We start from the raw sequence: 12,604 nt of genomic DNA on the forward strand, positions 1-12,604 counted from the left end.
ACTGCATATGTAGTTCTCTGGAGTCTTTTAGTTTCACACAGTTTGTTCTGCAAAGTGAATTTCCTTGTGTCCCTGCATAAAGACTCCTCTTCTTGCAGTGCATATGGAAGGTAAAAGAATTGTCACTGGGAATTTGGGTTGTCTAGGTTATCGGAGAGGCTCCTTTTTCATTGGGGGAGTCTGACAACAGGTGTATCACCCCAGTGTACAAAACCTCACTCAGAAATGTGGTGCTAAGAAAGATGTTTTCCACAGAGACAGTCCTTTAAAATCTGTAAGAATAATCTAATTGACTTGAGAGCAACATGCTTTAAAAATGAAGGCAAGTCTTTGTTTTCCTAATTGGCAAGTATAGGAGAACATGCAGTCAGTCACCTGTAATGCCAGAGCACACACACCTACCTATCCCATGACATCTTAACAAACCCTGGCATCTCCAGCTAAGTAGATGCCAGTAGTTGTTAGAACACTCTTCTTTGTTCTTAGCCTTGGTCAAGTTTTTCTTGAAGAAGAAGGATTTTTTAAATTATTGTTTCTGCTATGATGACTTCACCTTTGCCTGTAACAGAAGAGATTTGCCCAGATGCATTTTTTTCCCCCTCCCTCTTTTTTTTTTCTTTAGCTGCTGTTGCTCCTTGCATTTCCTTTTGCAATGCAAGGAATCTATTTGGTCATTGCCAGTCCATGACCCATCATAATGTACCCTCAGGAATGGATGTCCTCCTCAGTATCTCTTGCTCACTCTGATGCTCTGCATGATGTCCTTTCTGTCACTGTTACTTGGCTGCTCACCCAATCTTTTTGTTCTGTGATCTCTGGTTGGCATTGTTGGGAGCTGGGAAGGAAGGGGGCTTATGGATGTCCATGTAGCAATGTTGAATGGTTGCATGGGGTCTCGTGTAAAACAGGACTTGCTTCTGGCAAGGACATGTGCATTTCACACAGAACTTTGTAAATAGTTTCTTTGTATTTTCTTTGTAAATACAACTCAAGGACAACTTCAGAAAAATGAGTATTAGGTCCCAAAATGGCAGATGTTGGTTTGCTTTCTTCTTATTCCATTAGTGTCAAAGCAAGCCACTGGAAATGGCATGCATAGAAAGCTAACTTACCTCCTGTCCTCCCTTGAGCTCTTGTAGTAAGAAGTCTACCCTGTCATGAGTAAGAAACCATTAAATGTCCTTTCTGATTAACAGTCATTGTGCTTCACTTGGTGTAAAAAAAAATCACAATATCAAGAGCAAAATATGACATCCCACTCCTTCCCCTGTGCAAGTACTAAGAACCCAGGCACACTGGAACACTCCAACATAACGTACCCCCTTCATCAAAACCAAGCAGGAGTGAATCCTGTGAGCTCGTTGTGTGGGAACCCTTCTCTTGCACTCCTTTTAGCACTCCTTGCTAGGCTGCAAGCAAAGGATTTACATTTTCTCAGCAAATATTTTGAGGTGGTTTGTGTGCAAACTTATCTGTATGTGTCATTTGAAGTATTAACGATGTATTCACAACCTGATACCAAATTTCAGTTCGTTTTAAGTCGCCATTGCTTCCATGGACTTGTACTGACAGTGACTGCAGTCCCAGATCTTCTTCATGGATGTTTTTATGGATATGTGTATAGTGCTTACAAAATATATGTGGGTATGTCTGTCTATGTATATGCATACATGAGAGAGAGCTAAAGAGGGGAAACTGCTTCCCCATGACACAGCTCAGAATTAGGGCACTGTTTCCCACAAAAGGGAATTTGATTATCACTTTCTGGTACTCATTATGCTAATGATAGTGAAGCATTGCTCAAATTACACTAACCTCCCTGTCTATTTTAATGACAATTTGGGGCTTTTCCTGATGACCATGTCTGACTCAGTCATTCACACTCAAACCCACCTGGGAGATTGCCTTTGGGAAACATCATGTTCAGTTAGTCTGATGTTCCACACTGACATGGCTTATACCACTGTCATAAGCAGGCCTGTAAAAATTACTCACTGGCCGTGGACATTCCTGAAGTAACTGTGCAGCAAACTGGGAATTGAGTGACTTGCTTCTGGTTGGGGAATTAGAAAATCCAAAGCACAAATCAAGCAGAGTTTAGCCCAAAAATTAATCAGAAAGTGGCACTGGGCTTGGGCATTGATTTATATAGAGGTTTGAAGAGATGCTCTTCTGCCTAAGTGATGGCCTGCCCTGAAAATCACATTGAGACTGTCTTCCACACTGAGCTCACTAGAAGACTTTTCTGTTTTCTTGGTCCTGTCTGGGTCTGTGAAAAGAAGCTGTGCTATGGAGGCTGATAGTGCTATCATTGTAGAGAGAAGCATTTTAAAAAGATGTCTGGAGGCCTTAAATAAAGTGGAGTATGGTAAGTTTAAGTGTCTCCAAGGTTTTGGCAGCAGTTGTACCCTAAGTGTGGGGATTCAGTCTTCTCTCGGTTATTCTTGAAGCACCTACAACTGTAAATGCAAAATATTAGGCTGTCTACTTTGAGCCTGTAAATTTAAGAATTCTAAGTAACAAAAAGAATTATGAATTATGAGGAAAAATTACAAAAGAGGGAGAAGGCAATTCTTTGCAATTAAGAAAGGAGACCATACTTTGAGGATACTGGACAGCTATGGCACAGAATTTGTGTGTGATCCCAGGGCAGTCATTTAGCCTTTTTGCCCCCTTATTTACATCTGTGAAACAGAGATAAAACTATTCATGACAGATTTGAAGGTGCTTGAAAAGCACTTTGAGAGACCTTTGGACTTGCCGAGCTTTGTTGCTTTTGTATTATGTAGAGAAACTCAGAAAAGTAGAAAGCCATAGATGAGAGACTCCAAAAGGTTATTTCACAGAAGGGAGGAAAGGACCAGAGTTCAGTGTGTGACTGAGGTGCATTGGGAGAGATAATAAAGAGATGGCGGAGATGTGTAACAGCAGCTGGGCCTTGCAGATTTCATAAAAATGTAAGAACGGAAAAAGTGTTGGGTGCTTTCAGCAGCTCTGTTTTGCCCAGGAGGGAGGTGTATGCCACACGTGGGCTGTGGCAGCAGTAGCTGTGCCCTTCCCAGGAGCAGTGCCGTGGGCTGGGATGTCTGGCTGATGGCTGATCTGGAACCTCTGGGTGGGAAGGTGCTATTGATTCCAGGGGAGAGGAGGGGGAGGATGCTGCCCACTGCAACACAAAGCATGTTTAACTAATAGGCCAATGACTCATGAAAGATAACATGGTATCTTAATGCTACCTCTGTTATCAAGTTATTTCAACACTCTAATAAAAGGAGAGATACAAGCTGCTTTATCAGGAGCCTTTGCTTTACCAGTCCTCTGTGTATACTCATGCAAGCAGTGACACAAACCTAAGTACAAAACATCAGAGCAGACTACAGTCAGCCTCAGGATCAAATAATTATTAGTAGTAATATTTAATATATAATAGGTAATATATTGTATATTATACGTAATGTATTGCTAAAATTATTATTGATATTGGTTTTGTTATTATTGTTGTTATTATAATATTTTGAATGCCACTCTATCACTCCTGAACTGGGCAGGGGAGAGAAAATATAGCAAAAGGTTTGTGAGTTGAGATAAGGGCAGGGAGAGATCACTTACCAACTACCATCATAGGCAGAACACTACTGACTTGAGGAAATTAGTTTAATTTATTACCAATCAAGTCAAAGTAGAATAATGAGAAATGAAACCAAATCTTAAAAAGACCTTCTCCTCACTCCTACCTCCTCCCAGCTTTAACTTTATTCCTGAATTCTCCACCTACTGTTCCCTGTGGTGCAGGAGGCCAGGGAATGTGGGCTGCAGTCAGTTCATCGCACATTGTTCCTGCAGCTCATTCCTCCTCAGAGTTAGACTCTTCACTCTGCTCCTCTGCTCCAGCATGGGGTCCCTCCCATGGGAGAGAGTTCTTCACCTGCTCCTTCAGTTTGGATCCCTTTCCACAGGCTGCAGCACTCCACAAATTGCTCCAGTGTGGGTCTGTTCCATGGCGTTTCCCTTCAGGAACAGGTTGCTCCAGAGTGGGTCCCTCACAGGGACGCAAGTATTGACAGCAAACCTTCTCCAGTGCAATCCTCTCTCCACAGGTCCTGCCAGAAGCACTGCCTTCCCACGGGGTCACAGCCTTCTTTGGGCATCCCCCTGCTCTGGTGTGGGCTCCTCCATGGGCTGTAGGTGGATCTCTGCTCCCCCATGGACCCCCATGTCCTGCAGGGCACAGCTGCCTCACCGTGGGCTGCACCAGGGGCTGCAGGGGAACCTCAGCTCCAGAGCCTGGAGCAGCTCCTACCCCTCTTTCTCCAGCGACCTTGAAGAGCTGTTTTCCTCACACATTCTCACTCCTGTCTTCTCTAGCTGCAGTCACCATTTCACAGGGCTTTTTCTCCTTCACCACGTTACCTCAGAGGTGCTACCACTGCCACTGATGGGCTCAGCCTTGGCCAGTGGTGGGTTTGTCTTGGAGCCATCTGGCATTAGCTCTGCAGGACACAGGGGAGGCTTCCACCAGCTTCTCAAAGAAACCACCCCTTTATGCCCCCCAGTACCACCCAAACCCAATACAACTTTATAACTGGAACTTTTGTACAAGAAATACCCAGGTCTGTTAAGCTCTGACAGGGGTTTTTATTCAAAGCAGTGGCAGCCAGTACCTCCCATCAGGGTAGAGCAATGCTCTGAAGTGGGGTGGAGGGGAAAGAGAAGTCTTCAAAGTCAGGCATTTTATTAAGGAAAGGCTAAGAATATCACATCTCTGCCAAGTGTTTAGTCACACAAATTATAGTAAGATCAAAAGGTATAATTTATGCAGTACAATTCTCTTAATTGGCACAGACTCTGGTGGAGCCAAAAAGGTGCCACTTGAGCAATTGTCCTGATTATTGGAGACTCATAGGAATATGCTTTTCAAATCTACATAAGAGGCAGAAGGATACTGGGGCCAGCATCTTTATCCTCCTCTGTCAATGATGGATAATTCCCTGCAGTATTCTTCCTGTATCTATATTATACGTGATAAGGTTTCTGCCATCTTCCTTGAAGATTGTTTCCCAGTCTAACACATTTCATTATTAATTTACCATAAAGTGTCCTCTGCTTAATTTCTCCACTTTTCCCCAATTTACATTATTGCTCTGAAATTAAGCTCTTTCCTTCTCCTTACTATTCCTTGCTTTGGGGTCTTAATATGACACCACCAGTCACATCTTTCCCACCACATCACACCCACCATTTTACCAATCAAAACATTACACAATGTCTAACTAATGATTGCTGGTGATTCTGGGTACCTCCCCCATTTTTCTAGTGACTGATCTTCTGTACCTCTACTGGCCTGTTAAGCCCTTTGTTTGTGAGCTCTTCACCTAGAAACTGGGGAGCTGGGATAGCTAATTGTGCAGGAAACACACCCTGATTCTCAGTCTTGATGGGCTCTCAGTGCTCAAGTTGGCACAGATTGGGTGTGTGGAAGATGAGCGGGGCTCTGAAACAGCAAATTCACTTTTTCTGGAATTTCTGAAAGACGATGCTAGCACTGTTAACTTCAACCTAACTCATTTAGGAGCCATGCTGAGCAGTAGAAGCAAAGGAGGGAAGCTGTAGCTCAGGAGTTTGTCCACCATCAAATCAGAGTAGTACAACTCCTTATGCAGCCCACACTGTTTGCACGGATGAGGGATGTCATTTTCTGCACAGCTAGCAATCGCATCTGAAATTTCCTCTTTAGCAGCCATCCCAGTTAAATTACTCTGTTACTTATCAGGATGTAGAATTGCTGTAAGTTAAAAAATAAAGTGACTCTGCTTCCCTTGTGAAGAAAAACATTTCTAGCAATAAATGCTTTTGTTTCTTCATGAAAGGTGCCTAGTCTGAATGAAGTATTTTTAGTCACTCTGGCTGTGCTGCAGTCTTGTAGAGTGAGTGGAGGAAGCAGAGGAGGAGGGTGGAAGCAAAGAGCATCACAATCCATCTTTCTGCCACAAGCCTAAGGGACAAAGCCTGTAATTGTACAGAGGGTTATAATAGAATCATTTAGGTTGAAAAAGACGTTTTAAAATGCAGTTAATCAGGGTTCTCTGCTTACTCTGTATGAGAAAAACACTTCTGATGTGGCGTTGTCACAGCCTGTTGCTGAAGGTCAGAGAGAGCGGGTTTCCTCACAGATTGCTTTTCCCAGTGGCCGTCTCGCAAGGACAGAGGTCAAATAGGTCCCACACTGCCAGCCTCAGACACCCACAGCAGAAGCACAGGTGTCGAGGAGGATGAGCAGAGAGGCTCTCAGGAGCACAGAGCTGTAGTACTTGCCAGGAGCAGGCTGCATGCGAGTCCATTTGACTGTGCAACCCCTTGTGCTGAAGTGATCCCGATGCCAAAGTCGTGTTTCTTTGTCCTCAGTCCCATTTGGTGAAGTGCCGAGCTGCATGCACTGCTGTCGTCGTCAGTGTCAGTATAATACCAACGACTGTCGGAAAGCACTAATGAACAAGTGCAATTTCTTTTCTCTATTGTTGGGTTTTTTGTAAAGTTGCTCAAATGCTCTCAGGTATGGCGGCCCTGAATGGAGGACTCGGCGCAACAGGCCTGACGAACGGCACGGCCGGCACGATGGACGCGCTCACCCAGGCCTACTCAGGAATCCAGCAGTACGCGGCCGCCGCGCTGCCCACCCTCTACAGCCAGAGCCTGCTGCAGCAGCAGAGCGCCGCGGGCAGCCAGAAGGAAGGTAAGTGCCCACGCAGGAAAACCCAGCCCAAGAGCTGCCACACGTCTGTTTCCTCCTGGAGGCTTCGTGCGAGTCCTCAGGTGGTCTAATCTGTGATTTCTTCTTCCTCCAGTTTTCTCCTGCTTAGCGCTGTCACATTCTTTTAACCTCTAATGTGTTTCACTTTTCAGCCATCTGTCCTTCAAGCCATACTTTGCCACCCATCCCTTCCTTATATAAAAGCATTTACCAGCTCCCATATAAAAAGGCGCCGTTAACAAAAATCATCCCTCTGTGGGTGCCGCTTTGTCTTCTGGTTTCCATTTTCTGTCATAGTGGAGTTAATCTGATTAGGGTTCTGAGCTAATGACAAAATCCGTTTTCACTTTGAGTGGTTCTTTGCTTAATTGTGGGTCTTGTGAGGAAGCAGCTAAGTGAATGATTGCCCCCCTCTCCCTACACCAACAGCAAATAAACCTCAGGAAGTTATTGCTAAGAATAAATGAATGCTAATTACGAGGTGTTTAGGAAAATGAGGCTACCCTTTTCCCCTCTTCCATTCCCCTTCATACTTCCCAGGCATTTTGAGGGGGGTTGTTTCTGTTTTCATTGCTTTCTCCTGTCCTAATTTCCAGATAATTCTACAAAGACAGGAAAATACTGCATGCTTTCTAAGACTGTATCTATTTTGTCACTGCTGTTCTTGCCAAGGATAAGCTTTGGAAATAAACCTAGTATAATATCCTCAAGAGAAATTTTTTTATCCTCTTTTGAAATAGTATCTTGTACTGTTATGGGTTGTGTTTCTTAGGAAGACAAATTTGGCATTCCCCCAGCTGGTTATTGTATAGGGACACTGGAGTTAATATGTATATTTTCTCTGAAGTCTTTCCTTCATTTGCTGCTAAAAGCTTGAATTATTTAAAATGAAAGGGATTTTTTTAAATCTTTTTTTCCATCTTTTTTTTTTTTGTTTTCTGCATTTGTCTTTCACCTCAGGCCCTTTGGTGACAATAGACTACTTGACACCGGAAAAAAATTGTTTATTTGGTGTCATTGCAAGATACATAGTGAAGGACAGCTTGGTTTTTTTCTAAGTTTTGTGATTTTTTTCTGTTCAGAAACATTCAAATCAACTTTAGGCTTATATTTTTATTTTTATGAATTGCCAGCATCCTTTTTAAAGGACAGTATTTTTGTTATATATCTTGTATCTGTTAGCAGGTGGTTAAATTCAAGTGAGCGAATTCCACTGCTGAATAGTGACAACAGTGTTTTGTCTCTTACCACGATTTCTGATGGAATTTTGAAGAGTCTGGAGTGGTTGAGGATAAACAAGTGCCAGAGAAAAATGCTGTATAAATATTAAATGCTAAAGCACAATGAACTGCCTCGTGCATATGCTCTTAAATATTATTTAGTATTTTTTCCGCTTCTACTTTAAAAAATATTATTTGTGGTAATGATAGTTTATTTGTGCCAAGAAGAAAAAAGTTCCAAGTAAAAAGTTTTTTCATTTTTTTTCCCCACCTCCCCAGAAATATATATATATTTTTTAATCTAATTGATTTCTCTCCTCCTTTTGGGCAAGCTTTGCTACCATTTCCTTCAGGCTGAGAGAGAGCAGCCAGCCTGATTCTGTGTGGGAGAGGTGAGGCTCTGTAGCTCTGTTGCTACAGAAGGAACTCTGTAAATCTGATGAGCACTTTCCTCTTCCTCTCCAAAAAGCCAAGGACATCACATCTGAGGCAGACTTAGGCTCCGTTAAGCAAGAGAATACCTAATCAGGCTATTCTAGGTGTGTTTTTAGCAGAAAAGCTTGTTCCCTTTGTGTACCACTTACACTGCTGGAGCCTGCATGGGGAGGCCACATCTGGCTCCATCATATATGACACTCTCCTGGCATCCATTGCTTGTTTCCAGTGTGTTGCCGTTGAGCTAGGGGAAAAAAATAGTCTGTCAGTAGTAGGATGAATGTTTCAACCTAAACCTTTAATAATACATATCTCAAATCTTGTCTCTAAGAAAAATATTCAAAGCACCTTTGAGTTTACACCTTTCTTTGCAAACTGAACTAAGTCTAAAGCCATTTAATTGCAACCTAACTACGTAATTTTGAACTTCTTTAAAAGACTTCTTCCAAGAGACAGAGCTTTCTATTTGTATTTTTAAAAAGCTGCTTTTGAAATGAGTCAGTACAAATTCTGAATTCTGAATGTCTTTTTCTCACTGACTTCAATGACTTTTAAGTCACAAGGTGTGCTTCTTATTATTATTTTTATTCCTATCTGCACCATTTTCTTTTCCTTTGAGTTTAAATATGTGGTACTCAAATCTGAGCTCCCCTCTTTCTATTTCCATAAGTTCCTGCAACTGGAATTAAACTGACAGTCCCATGCAGGTATTGGAAGCAGCAGAGGACTCCTTGTGCAGTTCTTGGGGTATTTTGAGAGCCAATACATTCTGTACTTGTTTTCCTAACCTTAATTGTACTGGAAGACACTCATGTAAATTGAAGAAAGAGGATGAATTTAACTACTTCTGTAGTAGAGCTATGAAATAAACACTTTTCAAAGTAAACACTTTTCAAGATGGGATGCTCTAAAGAGCTGCATTTCAGCTGCTCTCCTCTGATGATCCACTTGCTTTTGTTCCTTCAGAGTTGGAAAGTGAAATGCTTTCTGACCATCAGCCTCAGTAAGTATTATGGAAAAACAGAGTAAATGTAGCACTTGTAATAATAGCTGTTTTCATACTTCTTCTTTTTTTCTTTTATTTATTTTATTTTCCTAAAGGTCCAGAAGGGGCAAACCTCTTTATTTACCACCTCCCCCAGGAGTTTGGAGACCAGGACATTCTGCAGATGTTCATGCCTTTTGGAAATGTTATCTCTGCTAAAGTCTTCATTGACAAACAGACCAATTTGAGCAAGTGCTTTGGTATGTCTAATTTAATAAATCAAATAGTAAAAGCCACATGCACTATACTGAAAAGGGGCCAGGAAAGGAAATTAACAGCAGTGTGAGAAATGTCATACTGGAAAATCGTTCGAAAAATAATGGACTGTTAATCCTCAAATGAGCAGGAAGATGCACAAACTATTTCTAACTAAAAATTGGATATGAAAAAAAAAACAATAATAATCTTCCAGTCTGACATCTCGCATGAATGTGTCAAGTACATGAAACTAATTACACCCTATGTGGGGGAATGTCATTTAGGATACTATTAAATTGCCTTTTTATGGATACGTAATTACTCTCTATTGTATAGCTGAGCCACTTAAAAAAAGCTCTATGTTTAACCCATTACTTCTACATTACAGGAATTTCTTCTGAATTAAGTACAAGATTTTGCAATTAGTGACTGAATGGTGTGTACATGTAGTTCAGAATATTTTGCAGACAGTTGATGTCTAGATATGCAGCTCCAGCTGTTGTGGGTGGGTTTCAGTGTGTTATGGAAGGTGTCATCTCCCTTACCTTAGGGCAGGGATGAAGAGAGCCTCACAAGATCAGTGTCAAGTTTCCCAGAGAATACTTTGAGCTGTCAGAAAATTAGATCACAGCAGAGGAAGAGATGATGTGTTGGTATAAAAATAGTTTTAGGGTTGATTATGAGGGCTGATGTCTTTGGAATAGCAGAGATGCACCAGTTCAGTGCTTTGATGGAGTGGAGCAGAGAATTTGAGTGGTAAGCTTTCAGAGCGTGAGTCTAATAATTATGGTCTTATACAAGACACAGGAAGGATTTGGGAGGAGGAAGGAATCTCTTAAACATGAATTTTATAAGGGTTGACATAAAATATTGGAATTTCCTTAAAAGTGGCAATTCTTTCCCAGAGTAAAGGAATGCAACTGTACATATGACAAGACAGAATTGGATTGTACACTTAGAATGTTGATTCAGTTCATAGAAAGAGTGTGACATTCTTTGTACGTTTTCCCACAGTCTTTCAGTTCATTTTTGAAGCATTCACCTCTTTAGGCTTTAGAAAAAAATTATTCATATCTAGGCCAATATAGTCCAGCCTGTTTCTGCAATGGGTTAAAGCAGTCCCTGAGGCTCTTGCAAATTTGAAAAGTGGAATTGAAATGGACTCCCCATTGATCTGGAGCCAGTTCTGTTAGTATGTTGGGGTTAAAAAATCGTTGTTGAGGTCTCCAGGAATCTTGATGAAATGTCAAATCAAGCTACGTTAATCGAAATGCAGCAATTGTGGTGACTGCTGAAAGAATGTAAATTAGTTTGGGCAGGTGGCTCAATTCATCAGATCTTTTCCCACACTTGCTTTTTGTGCATTTTCTTTTACTCTTTGATTACCTTCTTACATGTTTTTCTGGGTTTGTGGGACACAATTGCCTAACTTAAAGTGATGCTCCAAAGTTACCTTCTTTAAGGGAAAATAGAGGTGTCAACACCCAACGGATGGAGGAATCCTCTGTCATTTTGGTTTTAGGCAGCTTTCACTGATATTTTCATTGCTCAGTCTTCCTTCCCAGATACTCTGCCACCAGGGAGGGAGCTCTGCTTTAAAAACAAAAAGTAGAAGTGGCAGATGAAGCTGGGTTTTCTACTTGGTGATGCTGCAAATCACAGGCGAAGCCAGAATTAGTCCTGCTAGCTTAATGTACTGGCAGTCTGCATGCACCTCCTCAGCTTTATAAGCAAGAATTGTCTATTTGTTGTTTTGGTCCTATATTTGTGTTTCAAAAAACTTTTTTTTCTTTTTTCTATCCTCCCACCCAAAAACTGCAACAATTGTGCCACTGAAGAACCCATTCCTCTGCTGAATCATTAATAGTCAATGCGCTTGGTACGGTTTGGGTTTGGGTTTTTTACTTGTTTTGGTTTGGTCTTTTTTCCCCTAGTAACAGTAATAGTAATAGTAGTTGTAATAGTTTGTACCAGCCTAGGCCTTCCTACTCTGGAGTTTCCAATCTCCTGCCCAAAGGAGGAGAAAGTCAAATTACGGATGAGAACAGGCTGAACATCCAAAAGGTGTAAAGATTGTCCAAGTCTGTCCACTGGCAGAAATGGGAAGGGAAGGTTCATTTTGTGTGAGTGATAGACAATGATGAATCTTTATGTAAAACTGCTCCACAAAACAAAAAATACCTTTTCTTTACAGAAAAAGGACTTAGGCATATTTTCTTTTCTTGTCCAACCCAAAATGAATGCTCAAAGGATTGAAAGGTGATGAGGATGACAGGACAGTGTGTTTACACCTGGAAGTGCTCTTCCATGAGTTCTCACAGGCTCCACAGGCTTCAGTTGATTCAGCAGAAAAAGGGTTTCACTCTTCAAACTTCTCTCTAGTCTTTCACAAGTCTTGTAATAAGAAAAATGAGATATGTAACTAAAGCAGAGGAGAGGGGACCCAGTTACATCAGTGCAGAAATGCAGTCAGCCTTACAGCAAAATTGTTACTTGAATGATGAAAATTATTTATCCTGATTATAGAGAAACCCAAAGATCTAAAACAAAAATCAGAGTTGTCATGACAGGGTCTTTAAGAATTAATAAGAAACATCATTCCAACTTCATGTAACCTGTGGTTTAAAATTCAGGCAAAAAATGGTGAATAGGTGCAATCAGAAAAATACAAATAAAGGGAAGGAATTCGAGATTCCTCAGTAAGCTTTATAAATTAAAGTTCTCAATGAGGAAGATGAGAATGTAACAAGCTAATGCAGGTATTGCATTCTATGTAAAGAGACAAATTGTGAATCAGAATAACAACTGAATGATAGGAGCTGATGCCAGTGTGCTTCCTTCTCGTCATTCACAATCTGCAGATGCCAAGTGGCTAGTTTAGATCACTTGCTTACTTTCCAGGTCGATAAAACTAGGTACAAAGGAAAGGAACTACAGTGATGATAAGTTCATAGCAGT

General features: G+C 41.3%; 1 protein-coding gene across 10 annotated transcripts in view; it reads left to right on the forward strand.

Annotated features, from left to right (window-relative positions):
* The window catches only part of CELF2 (CUGBP Elav-like family member 2), a 450,951-nt gene that overhangs the window by 430,717 nt on the left and 7,630 nt on the right, over positions 1-12,604 (forward strand). For 6 of the 10 annotated variants that reach the window (XM_066182701.1, XM_066182695.1, XM_066182692.1 and 3 more), the window contains 2 exons: positions 6,533-6,730; positions 9,505-9,648. In XM_066182701.1, coding sequence (XP_066038798.1) covers positions 6,533-6,730; positions 9,505-9,648 — 342 coding nt within the window. The remainder of the gene's footprint in view (positions 1-6,532; positions 6,731-9,504; positions 9,649-12,604) is intronic. The other 4 variants (XM_066182693.1, XM_066182694.1, XM_066182697.1 and 1 more) reach the window with 1 other exon arrangement.

The sequence above is a fragment of the Chamaea fasciata genome, unplaced genomic scaffold (assembly GCF_029207755.1).
Source record: "Chamaea fasciata isolate MVZ Bird 193981 ecotype frontalis unplaced genomic scaffold, bChaFas1.0.hap1 SCAF_5, whole genome shotgun sequence".
NCBI lineage: Eukaryota > Metazoa > Chordata > Aves > Passeriformes > Sylviidae > Chamaea > Chamaea fasciata.